We start from the raw sequence: 20,762 nt of genomic DNA, 5'->3' as shown, positions 1-20,762 counted from the left end.
GGAGTCTGGCAAAACTTGTTCACACTTTTCCGACACTGAGGCTTCTCCTCAGCGCGCTAGTTCCATGCGGCGCAGCATCGGGACTTGCCAAGGGGCGTCAGGCGGTCATCGGCACCCGCTCGGCTCCAGTCGTCGATCGCTGCAGGAGCCGCGCGAAACGCGGCTAGAAGCCCAATCATAACGGCTCGTCCGCCGTCAAAAAAGGTCTCAAAAGGGGTCATGCTTCCCCAGTGTCCCCGTGGGCTGGTCTCCTCCCCGGTTCTGGCCAGAAGTGAGATGCCTGCAGGCCGAAGGTCACAGGAAGGCAATGGGGATGAGGTCTGCAAAATGCCCCACTCCGGTAAGGCACGACAGCCACATCCTCCTGAGCTATACCAGGCAACGGAACAAAGCCTCAAACTAGGCTAAAAGAATGGCAAAGTAGCTTTCTCCTGCACTATTCCGCAACAAAGCAAAAAAAAAAAAAAAAAACTACCGTGAATGGTGAAACACAGATGACATGCTTCCCCTTTTTCCCTAAATCGCGCCTGACCTGAAACTATTCTTCGACCTCGGCGGTGTATTCCAAGCTTTCCTTTTCGGGCTTGTCTTGCACCCACAGCCGCATTTTCCTCAGATTGTTTTAATACTGTGCCAAACAGATCTCTTCTACAGCTATGTCACGGTCTTCACAAACTTCGGCGGCCTTGAGCTGTTCAATCAAATTTGCTTCCAGATTGTAAGCAAACTCCGGAAAGGACTCAGAAGGCCGTTTTCCTGTTTTCCTGAACCGTCGACGGAAAGCTTCGGCCGAGAGGCGGTACTTCTTAGGCAATGTTCCCTTTACTTTTTAGCATTCGACCACGTCCTCTTTAATAAACCAAGCAAGTACGTCGGCTGCCTCGAGAAATAAAATTGTCAAGAGGTGCTGGGGCTAGGTGGAATCAGGAATTTTGTTTTTCTCGGATATGCGCTCAAAGTTAACCAGAAAATGCCCGATATTGTCACCCATCGTGAAAGCTGACAACAGGTCTTTCATTTTAGGCAGTGGATGTCTAAAGGCTCGCAACAGCGGCCGCGTTCGTCTCTGCCAATTCTTCCTGCATTTCCGCTAGTTTCACTTCCAATCGCTTGATTTCTAGCTCCATATCTTCTTTTCCTTTCCTATAGTTACACTTTTCTTTCTCATTCTCATTCCTCCTCCTCGGGTTTATCTGTTCCAGGCATTCAACAATGTCCTCCTCTTCAAAGTCGTCGCTATCAATCGCTTTGGTAACCTGCTGCTTTTTTCTCCCTGTCCCACAATCAATACCTAATTCCTCACATATCAAGATTAGGTCCGTTATTCGCAGCTATTTGTGACCGTAAGTATTTCAGGAGTGCGTTGGTACAAAGCAAGATTCAAATTCGAGCAGACTTCTACAACCAACTTTCCTTATCAGGAAGAACACCTTACGTTAAGCCTGGCAAAACTCAAGGAGAGAACAGCGGAGCGCGAACACTACACAGACTATGCCAACGCTGCCAACCAGCTGTCGCTCCTCGGTTCAGGCTCCGTTCGCTGGCCACGATGGCCAGGGAACACAAGAATGCTAAATTGGGCTAGTTGGTGCACTTGCCTTATGGACGTATCGCAGCCTTTGTCTTCTTTGCGCTACGTTCCCATAATGGCCAGGGAGATCCCTCCGGGCGAGCAGCAAGGTACTCGACGGATGCTCTCGACGGTCTCTCTCGACAAGTGACATCGCTCCTTCATTTATAGGCCAGGAAACCGTTGCCACTTGAATTGTCATAACCGGAGGCAGCAGTTGGCAGCAGCCCAAGAGGTCCAATAGCGAACGCGCTGGTCTCCCACTTCGAATCGGCCTCGGCACGAGAGGGAGAGGAGGTGACGCCTCTAATGCGCCGGTGGCGGGCCGACGCGCCACGTAGTCTGGCAAAACTTATCCAGACTAGGCTTATCCTCAGCCGGTGATGTCATGCGGCGCAGCATCGGGGCTTGCCAAGGGGCGTCAGGCACTCGCCGGCACCCGCTCAGCTCCAGTCATCGACCGCTGCAGGAGCCGCGCCAACCGCAAGTACAATTGCTATCATAAAAGGTACAAGGTGCATGGTGTATTCTCACTAAAATTATTTTATTTTTGAGAGTGTATCAGTGTTATCAAAAGTGTTTGCTTCTGACTACGCTATGTGCCCGTCTGATATCTGCCGATATGACAGAGAACTGGCCGGACAAAGGTTGAGAAGTAGCTTCAGTTCACAAGACAACGTTTCGACAAAGGGACTTGTCTTCGTCTGGGCAACGTGATCATCACTGGCAGGATTTATGCGCGATTTTGCTCCTAAAAAAGAAAAGTGGGGAAGAGGAGAGGGGGGAGAAGAGCAGGGCGAGGAATAAGAGAATGTTTCTTTGGGGATGGATTTCTCTGATCTTGCATCCGATGGTTCTGTGATCTGAAAAAAGTATAAAGACGGCAGCAGCAGGGTAAAGTACAATCCACCGACAGTGTTGCAAATGTGTTACGACGCAACGAACTGCCGTCCTCCTCCTTATGAAAGCTGCAGAGACTTCTACGAATACTTGCAAAAGCCCTTCTTCACATCTTATAAGGCAATTGCGCGTGCTCTTTAGTTTTCGTTACGAAAGCCGTACTTGTTTCCCAGTGTCCTTATGTGTTTGTAAAACGTGCTATATTGTTAGAAACAATACTGAATGCGCTGTATGACAGAAATGTTCGCCTCGAGGTGTTTCATTTTCCATCAAGCTCTCAACCATGTTTTCCCCTGACTTAACAACGGTAGTTGCCTGTTTTCATGGGGGGCTGCACCGCGCAGCTACGTTACCACTTGAAGCTGACTTGTGCGGCACCAGAGTGGGCGCACGCTTCATTATCATTTCTCCTTGCCTTCTCGGTGCTTTGTCTTGTTTATCTTAGTAACTTAAAAATGGGTTGTGGCCACTGTGGTCGCTCCTTCCTCTGAAACGAAAGCGCGTTGCCGTGACAGAAGCTCTTGAGTAGACAATCGTTCTCCTTTCAGCTTTGACTTGGACAGGGCTCTATTTTAAACGGTTACGCATGCCCGAGGATGGAGATGGGGATGGGCGGAGACGGAAGGGCGATGAGAATGGGAAGGGGGTTCCGCGGATTGAAACGAGGGAGGGATACACAAAGTAAAAAAAAAAAGGGGGGGTCAGGAGGAAAGAAAAGCATCACAACGATATTCTAACGCATCAAGCTGTAGTGCGCGGAGAGAATGTACAGAAACAAAGTTAAATGAAACAACTAAAAACCAAAATCAGAAAAGTCTTCGCCTATGGCATACGCACACGTGTGCAGAAACTAACACTGAACACATGCACCGAGCTCAGGACTCCGAGCTAATGACAAAGCTAGGGACATGCCGCGGGTGATCTTGCCGCGATCGATCCTTCGAAAGCGAAGTCTCGTCACGCGTGGCTGAAGAATAGAGCGTTTTTTTCTTATGAGGATAGCTTCCAGCACATTTGAGAGCATATTAATTGCGTGTTTCTGCGAGGGCGTTTGCGGCACCAGCCAGCCATTGTCTTCGTTGGGCATGCGAGCTGCCTGCCTTTTAGGCATTTCATTTTCTTGTACAGCGCAAGGGAAAGTGTGTGTGTGTGTGTGGGGGGGGGGGGGAGATAACCGTCATTGAGCCGGTTTGTTTGCCTGCTTGCATGTATGCGTTCATGCGGCTGCCTTCGTTGAATAAGGCCTGAAGGGCACAAGAAGCATGCATACCATGACAGAGCGAAACGGCAACATTCCTTTCCTCTGGCCCTTGCTCTACTTTTGGGGATTATGCGATACGCTTCATGAAGGCAAGTATCTCATGCGGCTGAAAAACAAAAAGCTAGTTGGCTTTTTTTTTTTTTTTTTTTTTCACGAAGATGTTTATGACATTAATTTAGAACAGGGAAGTTGGGCGGTAACGATATTTTCCCAGATACGGGGGCCGCATTGGCGCAAGATAGGGTTAATATGTGGGAGAGACCATTGCCCCGAAGTGGACGTATAGTGGTTGGTGACTATGATTCGGGAACTCTCCTGTTCGCTACTGCAGCGCAGCAAACTTTTGCTTCACCAAAAACGTTGCGCTCTAATGCTGCATGTAAATGGCAAAAAGAAACGGTCCCTTGAAGCGGTCATACCTCTTACGCCCTTTCTTGCGCTTTTAAGATTTGAAAATGTCGCGATGTTTAGTGGACGCGGAAAAACATGTGATCAGAAAAAAAAAGACGCGGAACTCCGTTCAGCCTCTTGAGTTCTTTGCTAAAATGAAGGTGCGCCACAAGGCTCGTTTTCAGAATTCGTTGCGTTCGCTCGTATTGCACCAGAACTCCGATGATCTCAACTTAAGTTGCCGGTATACAAAGGCAACCATGCGGCTTCATAATGCAGCATATTGCCCCCATTTAGAGGTGTTTCTGAAGCGCAATTGTGCGAGTGTTGGCGGACTTCAGAAAACAGTAGAATAATATTAAATTGTATGCAGCTGGACTAACCTTTGGTAATTAACTTTTTAAACATTACATTCAGGCGAATAGTTGCAATTAGAGATTTCTACCTAGCCATTAGTAACAGCCTTAGCGGTTTTTAGAATTTCAAAAATGCGGTCTCCCTTAGTACCGTACTTGGCGCAAATTTTTCGAAAGCGTGCGTCTTTTGGTCCAAGGCAGTCCAAGCTGGTGAGCCACGTACAACACCAGGGATAACCGCGTTCTTGAAATTTTTAGCCCCACTATGGCTGTTCTAAAGGCCAGCTATAAATCTTCAGAAATTGCTTATGGAGCATACTATAACGTTGTTCGCCTCTTTTCTGATGTCCGCCAACACTGAAACCGTCGCACAGAAGTCGTCTTCGCAGCTCAAAAAGCCTGTTTTAAACTGCAAAGATGTGGTTCCCGAAAACACTTGGTATGTAATTTATATTTATATACTAGGCATCCCAGGGAGCTAATAAAAAGCAAGTTAATAAATATAGAAAATCCTAGCCCAGTTGAACCGACCTAGGGCTGAGATTATCGCGGGATGTTATCTACAGTATTTTTGTTCTGTAAAGTGAAATAATTAATAACGACTAATTGGCAGACGCATTTTGGTTGGCTTCAGGAATAAAGCGTAAGTACCGAATGCCTTGAAAAATAGCTGGCTCAATTATTTGCATCAAAGTACAATTTACGTAATGCAACTTTTCTGTTCTCCGAACTAAAAAGATAACTCGCAAAATACAAGAGTCCATGTGATAGCGATGCTGCTTCAGCTTCTGAAGGAGCGTCGGGGCTTTTCACCTCACTGGACCAGAGATACACGCGCCTGCAGCTGTTACGTTAACAGCCGTTTCTGAAGGCTGGCCACTAAAGTTGCGTTAATGGTACTTTGGTGGGAACATTGCAAGCCGCTATGTTCCGAGGCAATACACAGCATCTTAACTGACACTTTATTCATGAAGTAAAATTTTAAACAGGTAGGCCAAAATTTTTTACCGATCAACTAACTTCAGAGCACAAAGAACATTCCAGACTATGCTCTATCAACAGGTTTCTTCTGGATTCGCTAAGCTATAGGACACTCTTTTTTACAAGTTTGGTGCCTTTAACTTGGACACCTGGTATACATTTCTTTATGTTTATAGGCTAAAAGACTCGGAAACGAGGAATTTTAGGAAAGTGAGAGCGAAACAATATTCAATTGTACTGGCAGCATATCGAAATGTCTCTCGTAGAGACGCAGACGAAAGCTTTCACGTCTTGTTGTAAGCTGAAAACGCCTGAAGCATTTACAGAGAGCAGTATGCGCTGTGTACAATACAATAGGTGGCGTCGCCAGGACAACCACCATTTCAGGCCTTTAACTGCTCTGATACGCAATACGGACCGCTCTCTGCAGCTTGTGTATGGAAGTAGCGTGTCTTTTCAGCCGTCTTTCTAAGGACGGATCGATTTTTTTTTTTTTTTTTTTTTGCGGCTATGCGCATTTAAGTAGAGAAAATGTCCCTGTGGTCGAGTGGCGGCCGGATTGACGACTGTTTTTAAATACGAATCGAGCACATCGTGACACAGACTGCCGCTTCTCTGAGCTACGACATGGCTACTAGCGCGAAAAACAGGCGAGATATAGATAAAAGCCATTCATTGGATACTGCATTAGTGCCAAGAAAGTTTATTTTCTCCGCCTCTTCTCTTTTTCTTCTTTATTTCGCTGGCAACCGGGTCACGGCCTCTGTGAAGTTTAGCCCACCTGCATGTATCTGTGAGTCTGCCCCTTTCACGCTCCGCAGTGTGTCAAAAATATGTGAAGACGAAGTCAGTCTGCATAACTTCGCTTTTTGCCGTTTTCTGATATTGTGAATAGAACACGCCTGCGAAATTGCATTATATAGTGTCTTGCAACAGGGCGCGCTGGCAGGTGTCGAAACCAGACAGTCGGCCGAGGCAGACTGGTCACGTAACCATATGGCGGACGGAATGTGTGGTGTGTGTGTGTGCGGGGGGGGGGGGGGGGGGGGGGTTAACGTCCCTAAGCGGCTCAGGCTATGAGAGACGCCGTAGTGGAGGACTCCGGAAATTTCGACCACCTGTGGTTCTTTAACGTGCACTGACATCGCACAGCACACGGGCACCTTGCTTTTCGCCTCCATTGAAAAGCGGCCGCCGAGGCCGGGATTCGATCCCACGTCCTTGGAAACAGTAGTCGAGAGCCGTCCACCACTACGACACCTCGGCGGTGTGTGTGTGTGTGTGTGTGTGTGAGAGAGAGAGAGAGAGAGAGAGAGAGAGAGAGAGAGAGAGAAGGAACAAAACAACTAAGCATACGCTGACCCTCAGTGCTCAGACTGAGGCACGGATGGGACGAAACGGTTAACACTTCTGTCAAAGCCAGTCTCTAGATAAATGTTCCTGTCCGTAATTTGCCGCTTCCGTGTGCAGTGTAAATGCCAACACAGCGTATGCAAGCGAGCAGAATTGGGGGGGGGGGGGGGGGGGTATCACTCGACGCAGGAACGCATCTAGCGCAAATTCCGAGTGCACACAGTTTATAACATGGCCGGAGTCTTTACAAAATGGGGAGAAACGCGCAAAAAGACGACAAAACGAAAGGAAAATTAAAAAGATGTGGCATATTTCTTCCAAGACGTGACAGATAGGGTGGCCACCACAGAGGGAAAGTGTCCCCTATATGCGAAGACGTAGGAGAAGAGAAGAGCCCCACGGCCTCCGCAATTTTCTCAAACCGCGGACAAATCCAGCGAAATGGCGCAAGAGACCTGGTTCGCTTCGGCTATGATGCGACGCAAGAAATACGCACAGCGGTTACATACTCTCTTCCCGCGTGCAACCGCCGAAACGTGGTGGCATTTGCGTGCGGCTGCGTATTCGTCTGTGCTTATCGCACCGCTGCCAGCAGGGAACCAACGGGAGTGTAGACTTCTCTTTCCCTCCGCACGCTGCTTCTTGTCGGAAGGGCGGCGGCGAGATGATGACGGGAGAAAGCGCTGGGGGAGCAGCGCGGCACCCACGTTGGGCCCAGGAGTGATCCTACCGCGCAGCCGAGGGACGTGCAGGAAATCAAAATGACTTCCAGGCCGCACCAATAATTTTCATGTAAAAAACAGGAGTGAGGTTGGTTTTTTGATGGTACGGCTGCTAATGTTGCAGGGTGGCACGGATGGGGCAGAAAGGGCAGGCGAAAGCGGGGCCCTCAACACGCCTACACCTGACTGAACGAATGGGTGCAAAAGGTATTCGAATCTGCCTCTCAACTCGCCCACTCTATGTCTTCCCGGTGCCTGCTGTGATAGCGAAGAATCCACTCTTGATGTCGGAGACTTCAGCTTGAGATCTCGGTGCAAACTCTGTCTTCGCATCAAACAAATTTAGAATGAGCCTCAAGATGCCGTCGCAAGTACCCTCCCACGGCCCGCGCCCACAGTAAAACAAAGAGCGCACACGGCGCCGGTTGCAGACCAACATGCTCATATATACCCAGCCATAACACGTTTTTTTCAACCCTAAAGTAGACGGATGCTGCAGGTATACTGTGGGAATTGGCGGACAGTTTCCATAGGGAGTGTCCATGAAATCCAAACCTTACCCTCTCCCCAACCCAACCCCGGGAGGCCTGTAAAGCGGCATTGCTAAACTGCTCCTGATTAGAGACCAGCAAAGACAGCGTCTTTGATCAGTGACGTCCCAGGCTAGGGATGTTACCTAGTTCCGCGAGGCCATGTAAGTTTCGCCCTCTCACTTTTGTATCAATAAAAGGTGTTCATCGTCATCATCATCAAGCTGCCCTGTTGTCCGTACCCCCCCCCCCCCGAAGAAAGAAACAAAGAAAGGGAACTCACAATATCAGCTCATAAACATTTCAATCCCGCACTGCTAATAATTATAAGGATTATAAGTGAACTTACTCTGGATGGTTTCTATCAAAAGGTTACAATCGTCCACGAATCAAAATTCTTCCGATGCTTGGTACGTTCAGTTACTCGCACCATATATGCGGTCGTACTTGTCATTCAAAATAATCATTCAGCGCATATGTCCTCATTTGGAAAGGTGATATTTTGCTAAATTCTCTTCGCAGCATGAATTGGCAACGATTGTACGAGGAGGGTGTCTAACAAGTGTTGAAGAATGATGCTTGGACACTAGTTTCTTTTCATCGCTACACTCACTTGTTTCCTGGAACCTCGCAGCACCAACTTCCTTCTGGCAAACGTCACGTCGTGCCGGCTAGTTTTTCTTTCTATTTTATCATTCTTTCTTTTGTGTGTGTGTGTGTGTGTGTGTGTGTGTGTGTGTGTGTGTGTGTGTGTGTGTGTGTGTGTGTGTGTGTGTGTGTGTGTGTGTGTGTGTGTGTGTGTGTGTGTGTGTGTGTGTGTGTGTGTGTGTGTGTGTGCGTGCGTGCGTGCGTGCGTGCGCGCGTGTGTGTGTGTGTGTGTGTGTGTGTGTGTGTGTGTGTGTGTGTGTGTGTGTGTGTGTGTGTGTGTGTGTGTGTGTGTGTGTGTGTGTGTGTGTGTGTGTGTGTGTGTGTGTGTGTGTGTGTGTGTGTGCGTGTGCGTGTGCGTGTGCGTGTGCGTGCGTGCGAGCAAACTACCTCGCCATCCACGTGATGTATGCGCATTATTCTTTGGCTGTTTTGCCTACTACTCGCGTTTTCTTTTTTAGCTTTCTGAACGAGCTTACGGGGATATATCTTCGCTTCTCGGTGACTGCGTTACAAAGTGCACTGAAGAGTGCACTTTGTAACACTCCGGCGCGCCCCATTTGAGTGCGTGGCATGCCCGGCGATCGGCTTCGCTCGCCCTCAGCTGCTCGAAGCGGGTTCACTTTCGAAAGAGGAAATCTCAAGGTAGGTCACGCAGCACCTTCAGAAGGGGCAGAGGCAGAAAAGAGGAATTTCGTTGCGTCGCTCCGTCACCCTCTCTCTTTAACCGTGACACAAATGATCGTTCAGTACACACCGGGCGACACGAACTCGGAAGGCATACAGAGGGTCGTCGTTCTTGCGGGTGTACGTGAGGCTGGGAACAACATTCGACGCCGTCACTGCGGGGAATATCTGCGCCGCGAGACGGCGCGCACTGTCAATCGGAACAGGCACAGCACACCCGCCGCTCGGCACTTATAAGCGCCCGGGTGGCGATATTTCAAGCCCTAAGAGCAAAGATGGCCGCGCGCACGCCGGCACGATGAGATATGGGCTCAAGTAAATTTGGGCGAAGAGGAGTGTACGTACACGAGAGATGTCTTTTTTCCCGGGGAGCGAGAGAGCCTTATATGATCAGAAAGGAGTTGTCAGGGGCATGGCAGCGAAAGGAACAGATGAGCCAGAACAATGGGCAGGCAAAGGATAAAGGAGGGAGAAAGGAAACATGGCAGGCTCTCGCGGACACTGTCCTAAATCGAAGATGGTGCGCCAAGCGAGCGCTAGAAATGCGTTAGGGCGGAGGACGGCCTTTTCTGCGCTTGGCGGCTGCCCAACTGGGTGCCTCGCTGCCCTTTTGATTCCTTCACCAAGACTGCCACGCTGCCTTTTTGCGATTATTGCTATTATTTTTCGGGGATAGGAAGGGTAAGTATTCACGACTAAACTTGCTTTTGGAGAGAAATCTTGTTCCTCCTTTTCATCCTCTTTACCCCTTCAGTAAATGATCGTGGACGAAGGTAAAAGTGGCAGGCAGCGTTCTTTTGCTTTCAGTGTTAATTTACAAGACGTAATAGGATTACCTAATATCCCCTTCCGGCTCAAACTCCACCACTAAGTTGGGGGGGGGGGGGGGGGGGTGTCGTCCCTGTGGCATTATGAAAAAAAAAATGGAAAAAGAAAAAGTACGCGCGTAAAGCCAGTAAGAAAGGAAACAACGTGAACGAATTTCTCCTTTATCTCCCCCTCCGGTCTGGAGGCCGCAGATGCGAAGAGTTCCTTCAATGCTCCCTTTTTATTATTAGAGTTCGCGAGAATATGTGTGAAAGAAAAAACAAAAAAGAAGACAAGAAGATTTTTTATGTGTGTGTGAAGAGTAGAAACACCAATAAGGATCACGAGCGTTCCGCCAGCATAGGGGCTCTCAAACAGCGATTACAGGGCCCTCGTGAGTTTGACTTGCATCGTTAGCTCAGTGCGAGAATTCTTTCCTTTCCCTTGATTGGTGGTGCGAATAATTTCTTTTCCTTTCAGCGTGATTACTCGAATTATCATCTTTTGTCAAATCCCCTCTAGTTGTGGTTGATGAGTGCCTCTGCCGGGCGCTATTATCGTGCAAACAAGCAGCACGAATACACGCGGAAATGAACAAATGGTATCAAGGGCGTTTCTTCGATCGAAGGACCTTGGCTAATTTCATTTAAACTGCACTAAACTATAATGAGATAATATAATATTAATATAATAATACAGTCTATAATGCTTCGTTTTTAAGAGCGCCATGGTCTACGTAAGGAATCGAGTGACTACTTTTGTCGCAGCTATTTTGCATTCCACAATCAACATTTTGCAGTTTTGAGCGCCTGGCCAGACTCTACCTCTCCGAATGACAGCGCAAAGCGTAATTTCATTTTATTTGCTTCCTTTGTCCCAAACGTCATAAACGGCAACACGTTGTTGAACGTTTCGATTTGATGCTGTTGGCTCATAAAAATTTTATTTCTACGAGTAAACGAGCTCCTTGTTGCTCTGAAGACGCTTGCGAGGCTCCCAGACACCGCACGGTCTATTACACTGCCTACGTGCTGCCTAAAAACTCTGTGCCGGAAACTGCTACGAGTCAGTACTGCATTGTTTGCCAGGTCACTTAACAGCTGAGTTATCCTCCGTAACGGCACTGACATTACTTCCGCGGAAGAATGCCGAGTAGGCTGATCTCAAATAGTTCCACGCATGCGCATATCCTCTGGCCTTGCGTTTGAAGCAGGCTACGATATCTTTAACTGCCCGGTGTGTGTGCGTGCGCGCCTAGGTCACTGAAAAGCTGCAGCGAAGTTCTCATTTCTGGGCTGCAGGCGAACAGACAGTACAAAATAAGCGTGGAGTTGAGTCTACACTCCACAGAGAATGGGTTTCAATGCTGCGATGGATGCGCCAAACGCTCCAGACAGGAAGATGCCTCAACATTGCCTAAATGCGTTTGAAAGAAAAACAAGCAACAGAAGTGACGAGATAGGCCTCGTGGGCGTTAGACTCCTATACGAAACGGGTGGAACTCACACTATACCGCATATCGGTGACCTATTTATTTGCATGGAATCATAGATACGAATCTGCGCACTGAGCTCGCTTTTCTTACGAAATCCAGGGGCATGTCCGTAGCACAAGCTGAGCACAAAGCTTTAGTGGTGCTTCTGAGAGCCTGTATACCCAACCAGGGACTTTGCGCACCGCCCGTGTGAAAGGACTATTGGAGCAAGGAGCAAAGTCAAAGATGTGCGCCCATGCAGCGGGGCAGCATCGTGGCTTCGCTACCCCATTAGACGGAGTGCACTTTGCAAAGACTGAAAATGTTATATTCATACCCGGCACGCATACATGTGACCAGGTGTGCCATGCATTATGCACCGGCCTTGAAGGGGGTCTCTGCCAGATACGTTTGTTTTTCCTCGCGTGTACAGGTAGCGACCAACGGAGGACATAGACACTGCGCTGGGATTTTCACGCCGTCAAAGTATTCATAAGAAAGGATTTGGGTGCGCACTATTATACGCCCATTGTTGATTCTCGCCTATAGCCGCTAGCTTATTTTCTGGGTCTCACGTTGATATTTCGGCCATTTTCTTTACCTTTTTATGCGAGCGTCGCCTGGGCGAGAATCGATAACGCGAAGCGGCATTGTGTCAAATCTGAATATGACACGCGTTATTTACAGCCCACGCCGTCATTGGCCAAATATTATTCCGGAAACATGGACTTCAATAAATGCGTCGGGCAGTTAATTTGCCGAATTCAACAAGAAAAAACAACAATGAAAAGAAATTACGAAGAGATATTGTTCCTCTACTCTTTTGTTTCAACGTCCATACACTAGCCTTATTCGTAAATTGTTGGTTTCGTGCGCAAATTCAGGGTAAAACACACACACGCACACGCAGGCGCACGCGCGCTCACACACACGCAGGCGCACGCGCGCTCACACACACGTAGGCGCACGCGCGCTCACACACACACTCCCCCCCCCCCCCCCCCTCCCACACACACATTGAACGATGTTAGCGGGGCCCCTGTTTGTCTCCTAACGAAAACTTGGTGAGCTACTTATTGGAAGTATCGTTTGGCTAAGTTCAGCTCATTTCTATTTCGGGTTTATTTTCTTTTGTATCGTTGTTCTAAGGCAGGCTCAGCTAATACTGGTTAACGCCTTTGCTATAAGAAGCGATGCTTGCTTTCACGATGACCTTGTATGGAATACGCACCGCATGGCGCACGTATAGGACAACGTCGACTCAATCTTCGACCTTCAACGTCGATTCAACAGCAACGTATGTTTACACGAGACTTACCTTCTAAACAATTTGAAACCCGAGTGCTTCAGTGTCACTTATAGGTCGCTTCAGGGCCCAACAGCGAACTTAATTGATGCAGACAAAATGGATCCGCCACCGCTGATAGGTATCCCGGCATTCTGGCGCATATGAAACGACAAGCTACTATCTATCGGGCATGAGTTCCGGAAAAAGAGAAAGGATACCAACCAGACGCACATATTGGGTTAGTCGCTAATGCTTGAAGCCTGTCATTCCGTGCGAGCGTTCATTAGTCGCACGTCGTTACAGATGACTTCATTGAAGCTCGTAATATTCCGCACTCTAACCGCCTTCCTAAAACGCGCTCGCATTTCCTCACCACTCCCCATGTCTGACACACAGACACACCATTTTCCGAACGAACAGTGCGTTACGAGACTAAGAAATGAAAAAAAAAAAAAAAAAAAAAAAAGTTGTCTATAGACGTTCGCAGCTGTTTTCTGTATTTATTATTCGTGCCAGTATGCAAAACCCGAAAGGGGTAATTTGCGAATGATGCACTTACCCTTTTCAAGGCACTTGGAGACACTGAGAAGAGCATAATGCGTTCCATTTCTTTGGTGCCTCAATCTATTCCCGCGCTTCGAAACAGGCTGTGCGAACTCTTTCGCGTCTCCATCGTTCTTTTCGTCTTCTTTCTCTTCGCTCTCTTTCTTTTTTTTTTTTTTTTCCGCCCTTCAGCAAGCGCTTGCGACCGCGCAGGCGAAAGAGTTAGCCAAGCACTTCGTGGCGACAGCACGATATTGGGCTGCAACACAGACGCCAACGCCTGTCTTTTCCAAGTGCATTGTGAGAGGATAAAAGAACAATTTAAACTGAAAAAAAAAAAAAAAAAAACTATTTATTAGCCTTAGGCTCGTCGCATTTGAGCCCCATTTTTTGCGGCGCAAAAGAAAACGAGCTCTCGTGCCCACAAGACAACCCTTCATATATACAACGGCCAGTTAGATGATCCAGGGAGAACGACTGCCGCCTTTTCTCTCCTGGCTTTTGTTTGGCAGCCGCTGCCGGCGGTCTTATTTTCGTCGCCCCCTTTGATGCTTTCGTTTCGCGCCGTCCCCCATACTCCCGCCGTTCAAAAACTCGTCTCCCGTCAGTGGTCTGTTCTTTCGACTCACTGGAAGCCGAAAGTGTTTGCGACTTTTACGATGGAGTGATAATTTCTTTTCCAGACGCCCGCATTATAGAGACACGGCGCGGCACTGATTTTCTTTTAACACCCTTTGTTTCTCCATTGCACGACCGTGCCTTCGGGGCTGTGGAGGCTTTCGCGAGGCTAGTTCTCTTTGTGCTTTCCTGCGTCGGGTGATTACGAGTTTGCCCGTTTGATAATTTTTCTTCTCATTCTCGACAATAGAGTGGCTGATATACGAATAACGATATGCGTTTGTGTAACGAGACGTACTAATGACGGTTGTTAGCAGACACTCAAGTAAACAAGAAGAACTAATTTATTGAGGTCGCATTAGGAAATTAGGCGGATGTCAGTCCGCAAGAAGAACGCGCCTGGCGAACTCCGCTGTTGCGATGCGTGTCGTTCTATAGCTCGGTCCAGCTTCGACTGACTCTCTCGGTATTCACATTTCACACCTTCACATCGTTCTTCCCACGGTTGAATCCCTGGTACCGGCACGTACACCAGTCACACACACGTCAGAGACGGCTCGCCCTCTCTCCTCACGTGATCTTGCTCTACGGTTTCGTGTGCTGCGGCGACGGCCGTGAGAAAGGTCGTTTTAGCCTTGGCTGGGCACGGTGTCGGATAGCGGCGTCAGCGTTCGATGGTCAAGGTAAACAATGCCTAAACGGGCGCTTTGGTCGGCGTAGTCGGCGTAGCGCTGACACGGTAATTATAGAAATATAAATTGCATTTTGCATCTGCGTGCGAGTAAGGCACATGGTACTTGTTTGCTCTTCCTCTACAATGAGCCGTTGAAAACTCAAAACGCTATGGAAACGGAGTGGCCATTACCGCTTATTTCTCGGCTTCAGTTTGAGCTTGCTATACGTAGGTGGGACAGTTGTTAAACCGAGTCCGCCTACCTCGGTTTTACCTCGGTTTTTACTTGAAGGCATTGTGCCGCTAGGTGTGTACCTCTCGTGCATAAGTCTCAGTGGCAGCGTCAGTGAGAGTGAGCAATTATAGTTTGTGGGTAGCAGAATTTATGGAATGCCGTGAACAGTAATTAACTTGTGTCGGTTTGCGCCAAACTACTATGAATTGTCGAGTCACGCGTGCATCATAACAACGTCGTCATTGCCCGTGTTATCACCTCAGAAAAATGTCTACTATGAGCTTTCCACTCCTTCACTAGGGTACTGCTTTTCAAGTTACTCGTTTGTTTGTGTGTGCTATGAAGCGTGTAGCGCCGCCTTTCAAAGATGCCAATTTTTTTTAAATCGTTTTTCGGGTTTCATTTATAACTCCGTTGTCCTTTCCTGGCTTACGACCTTTTCTCCTGTGCCTTCTGTCTTTTGATCACCTTCTTAGCATAGGACATAGTATGTAGCCTTTCTAGGCGTGGACTGAAAGCGTAAACTTTAACCCCCACGAACCTTTTAGTCGGATGTTTGGATAAAACGTACCTTTCTGCCTGAAGCATTTCCTGCCCGGCAAGCACTCACACTGCTCTTTCGCAGTGGCAATCGCTTCAAGTTCTGCTCGACAGGCTCACGAATACAGTGCTATCTTCCGCGTAAAAGCGCGTTCCCATCTTGGCGACCAGAGTAAGCGAGGTGGCAAAAGCTGGCGAAATTTTCATGGCCGCAGCGACGAAAGTGATCGGATTCTGTCGCACAATCGAAATGGGTTTCTGTAGAAGCTGGGTACATGGAAGCCCTTTCCATAAGAGTCCAACGGAGAGAACAAGGAGGGCTCCTTACGAACTTGGCCAGTCTCGCACCATTTCTGTTGTTTCACTGTCCTGCCTTGTCATGCCTTGTAAGGCTCCACTGTTCCTGTGAAGAACATGACAGCAGGCCTCGTCAAGTCCGCTTTGCCTGCTCCGTCTTGCCAAGGGGGAGGACAGCATGCACTCGTGTGGCCGCTGGGTTCGCCACTCTTGCCCAGCTGAGACCTGGCGTGTTTTCTGCCCCGCACGGAAAAGGGGGAGCACTGGGCCCGCGGCTTATTATGCGCGTGCGTGACCTTGCCTTCGGATTAAATTGCTGGTACGCTCCGGGCCACCAGCGAGGCGCCGTATGAAGGTTGACATCGAGCAGGCACCACGAGAGGGAGGCCCCGCACCGGTGACCCAAGCAGGCCCCGATAAGGCAATCAATTTCTCCAGCTATCAGCTGCACGCGCGCATAAATTTCCATCCGTCGATGAAAACTTCTACGTGGCCTGGAATGAGCGGAAACGAAAAGACGACCAAAAAAAGAAAAAAAAAAGAAACAGGCAGTGCACTGCGCAAGAACAAAATCAGCCTTCATGAAACTAACACGTCCGAAGGCACGTCTCGAGATTACCGAGTAATGCGGCTCCGCTCTCGTCGCCACTCGCTTCCACTCGTAGCCCCGCCCTCTTAAATGAAGTTGCAATGGGATAATGGCCTTGACAGCGCTGAAAAGAGAATTACGCGGTCTGGCCCCCCTCCCTTTCATACACACACTCATACACACCACCTAGGCCGCGCTGATTGCTCCCTCGGTAGTAGCTGCACAATGTTCTTTTCTTGTTCGTTTCATGGTAAAACACGTTTGTCGATATTCAAATTGCACGAATATGCTCAGCGAAATTTTGAACCGGAAGTAATCTGTAACTTATCGATGGAGTGTGTTTACTTACTTGACAAGTGCACTTGCTCGATGTAGACAAGTTTGAAGCAAGTCTCGTAGATTAGACGGCTACTTTGTGTTTTCTATAAAGCGATTCGTTCACCATTACTGCGCGCTATAGACGAAAAGAGATGAAACAGTTGGAATCAGTTCAACATTAAAAGCCATGCGGCCTATAAAGCCTCTGCCGATCTCAACGCCGGCACTTATGAATGAGGATTCTAAAGAGGTCATCGCGAATAAAGTCATGATGATCGATGCAGAGGAGCAACGCAGGCTGCAACGCTGCAGCCTGCCAAGTTCCGCAGCTGATGCCGAAAGTAAGCGAACAGGATGCTGTTTACGCGAAGCATAACACTTCCACAATTAAGCGCCGATTCTTGGTAGAGGTTTGTAACCCCGATTACAGCCTACTTTTCACTTCTGAGTGAAAATAAGTTTCAATATGCGTCTGTGAGGAGAAAGGTGGTTGGGGCGGACGATACATATGATTTTCAGCGAGCCGGAAATCGAAAATCAAGCCCGTTACCGCAAAAAGGAGTAAACAAGCGTCTTTAAAGTTGCTAGTGGTGGGAACTAAAACAACCGGGACAAGCGTGCTCGTGCTGAGACAAAAACTGCCATCTTACAATCGTTATGTTTATTCGGTTGATGCTTTATTTTTTGGCTTCAGCACTTTGTTAGTTATAAATCCTTGCTAATGACGCTGCGCCACCACGCAGGAGAATACGCTTGTCGATTTGCACTGTTCGTGTATTTGGAATCTCAGAGTCGATGGGATTATCCCGGGTATAAATCTGACTGCACGCCAGGCCGAATTGTGACACCAGGGCGTCTAGCCCTCCACCATCTTCTTTCCGTTGGCTTGGATGGGATGCTTTACACAGGCTCGTTCATCTTGAAATGCCTCGGCTAGAACCGAAAGGATAAATCACGGCCTCTGGCGAAAATAGCACGGCAGCCACGTGAAATAACGTGCCTAGGGGCTTTAAACACCGCGCCAGCCTCTTCGGTAAATTCAGTGGGTGTCTCAAGATCAAGAAAAATGGAGCAAACTTATTAAACGATTCCGGCCCTCGCGCCTCGCTGTGTTATTGGTTTTATTCGGCGATGCTCTGCACTGACACGGTGAATAATGGTATTAGCCAAGGTAAGCACTAGCAGTATATTCAGAACAACACGGATGAAGATTAATGGGCCAGATCTGGATCGTGACCGAATTTCCCGCCGGTGAAACGAAAAAAGAACGTTAGGTGCGCAAAAGGCTCTCTTGCTGTCTCGGATGGGCTTTTTGGCTTCGCGACTGTTGCTCTTTAGAGCGAGAGCGCAGGAAGCTACAGCGCAGTGTAATCGCTGCCTGGTTCCGCGAGCATGAATATTAAACAAGGCGAAACGAAGAGACAACTCTGACTAAATACGGTTTAAAGCGGATAGGACATGGTGACAAGTATATCCATTTCTGAAAGTCAAATATGAATGTACAGTTTAGAGAATTAGGAGGGGCGTTTTCCGGAGTTTAGATGACTTTGCACCTTCTTTTCTTTTTCTTTCGAACGCTTTGTACCTGAAAAATAAAGTTATTGTTGAATGCATTTTCTGGTAAAAGTGATCGCGATGGGCGGCTTTCTTTTCAACCAAGGAATGGGGAACTCGTTCCAGGGTTTTTTCTGTTTTCATGCGTTAATTGTGGCCACTGCTAAGCGGAAATGAAAAGACTGTTAGTACTCATAATAAGGGAAGTACTTATCTCGAGCATTGTTGGCGCGCTTTGCGCGCTCAGCAAGAATACAACGGATCCGAAACACTGATTGGCCGCATCGCTGTTTAGTGCCCTCCCTCGCGTAGTTTCGCCTTTGCAAGGTCACCGTTGCAGACGGCATGAGGTGAAGTCGTACGTCAACCTCTTGCCTTCCCCACTGGTTCCCATTGTTCGATTCGCGTGTGTCTTTCCCTGACCCTTGCCTGAGCCAATATGGTGGTAATCGGGCAGCGTTTTTTTACTGTGTCATATCCTCGCTTCCCACACTTTCCCTTTACCTCCGTACTGCATAAAACATAAAAGCAATTGTTAGAGAATCGCAGTAAGAACTGAACACCGGCGCCCTGTGAAATTTCCGTATTTGCCAGAGATTTCGACATTTTCACCTTTCCTATACAGTGGAACGGCTATATACCATGGCTGCGCTCAGGTTGGCGCCTAAACTTCTTTTTCGTCAGACAAATTCTCTCAATTTCTTTTTCAGTCTAGATATTAAAATAATTCGTATGTATTATTAGTTTTCAAGTCCCTGCAAGGCATACTGAACCGAAAAATTGTTTTCTGCGTTTGAAGAGAATGCGAGATGCGCTATGAATACTTTATTTCTGCTCAGCTATTGGCAGTGTTAAGTTGCAGTTAAGTGACTGAAGATCCCTATCCAAGCATTTCGCTCTAGAAGAGCTGATTACCACGCCGGGAGACGTCTTGTATCCACTGAAAAACCGGTGGGTATATACGGCGGTACTGCAGATCGAACTCAGAATCCTGTAGTGTGCAAGGCGGATGCCTCGCCGCAAGACCAGCGCTATTTTTGTTTTGTTTATTAATACAAGGCCACAGCTCCGGTAGTGGTTACCACTTCGTGTCACGTCCCTTCGGGAATGAAATTTTCCAGCAGAATTATGGCATGTCTAGAAACAAATGTGTTGTGTCGATTGGGTTTTATGGCACATAGGTAGCTAGGGCTATCATGCGCCAAACGCAAAGAAACAGTCATTCGAATTTGCCAAGTACTAGAATTTCATTAATGCATATTCATTGATTCGGGAGCGACAAAACTTTCACGGAAGGATATTTCCATTTTGAAAGCAATTGTGGTCTCGCACATCCATTTCTGAAACATGACGACCGACAATGTGCTGACTAAGACATCAAGAACACGCGCAAAATACTAAGTGCTCTGGACAGACAGTTTTTCATCTACGAAGAGAGCGCCTGAGCCAAAATATTGTCAGAGCATAGCATGTCCGGTGATTCACTTCCGAGCGGTGGCTAAAAATTATCTAGAAGTCCGGGCTGCGAGCGCCGCTTCACGAGGCATGCCAAAAGCTATGTGGTTAGCCGCAATGAAGCACATTTTCACAATGAGGCGCTCACATCGTAAGGCTTCCCGTTTTAGGCTTCCCGTTTCACGCGTAAGCTTCGTTCTGCGTAACAATCTGGGCTCGAGATTCTTGCGATTCTTGAGCTCGCCTCATTGCAGAGAAGCGCCTCCCTCAGTCATACGTCACGACGAGCGCCTAGTTTGGTCGCACGAAGTGGCGCTTGCGGCCGCAACCTCCCGTCCACCCACTTGGACCACCTAACGCTCAGTGGAAAAGGTGATCCAACATATACGCACGGCGCGGCCGCAATGAGCGGCTTTAGTACAATTGAGAGGCCTTTTTCTACGGGAGCGCTTGGCACAAACGAATTTAGAAGCTTTTATCACGTTCGCGTGTTTTAAGCTTGAGTCCCTTTTATTAATCCTGCGCTCCGAAGTGCGCGTTCGGGAGCTCTGGAGAGCGACACATTCTCCGTGCGGAAGACGTAGCGCGAATTCGGCAACGTGTGGCAACGTGCGAAGCACTTCTTCCCAGTAAGAGCGTAATCATGCGCTTCTTGTCGCAACCAAATATTCAAGACAGCGTATCAAAGTATCAATCTACAGTTGCGCTCGAATAGAATGCGCGAGTCGGGCCTGCATAACACCACACCTCGATCAGCTGAGCTGGCGTTCGTACAACCATGGATTGTTGTTGACGACACGAAGTTACTAAACGTCTGTTTAATTTGTCAAACGAGTCAACCTTTCACTGAAGGCTTCTGTAGTTCCGTCTCCATCACTGCTGAGTCGGGCAGTCAGCGCCATGCAAGTTTCTACTTGTTTCAAGTTAAGCATGGAAATAACTAAAACATGCAAATTGCTATACCTTAGTGTCTTAT

The 20,762-nt window shown here is 48.1% G+C and overlaps 1 protein-coding gene across 1 annotated transcript in view; it reads right to left on the bottom strand.

Annotated features, from left to right (window-relative positions):
• Positions 1-207: 207 nt before the first annotated feature.
• Positions 208-20,762, bottom strand: part of LOC146205292 (uncharacterized) — a 171,568-nt gene continuing 151,013 nt past the window's right edge. The window contains exon 2 of the mRNA XM_084606614.1: positions 208-280. Coding sequence (XP_084462740.1) covers positions 208-280 — 73 coding nt within the window. The remainder of the gene's footprint in view (positions 281-20,762) is intronic.

Source organism: Amblyomma maculatum, chromosome 1 (assembly GCF_055883805.1).
Source record: "Amblyomma maculatum isolate TAMU_Amacu chromosome 1, ASM5588380v1, whole genome shotgun sequence".
NCBI lineage: Eukaryota > Metazoa > Arthropoda > Arachnida > Ixodida > Ixodidae > Amblyomma > Amblyomma maculatum.
The sequence above is the reverse complement of the archived record's forward strand: the minus strand, read 5'-3'. Positions and strand labels throughout refer to the sequence as shown.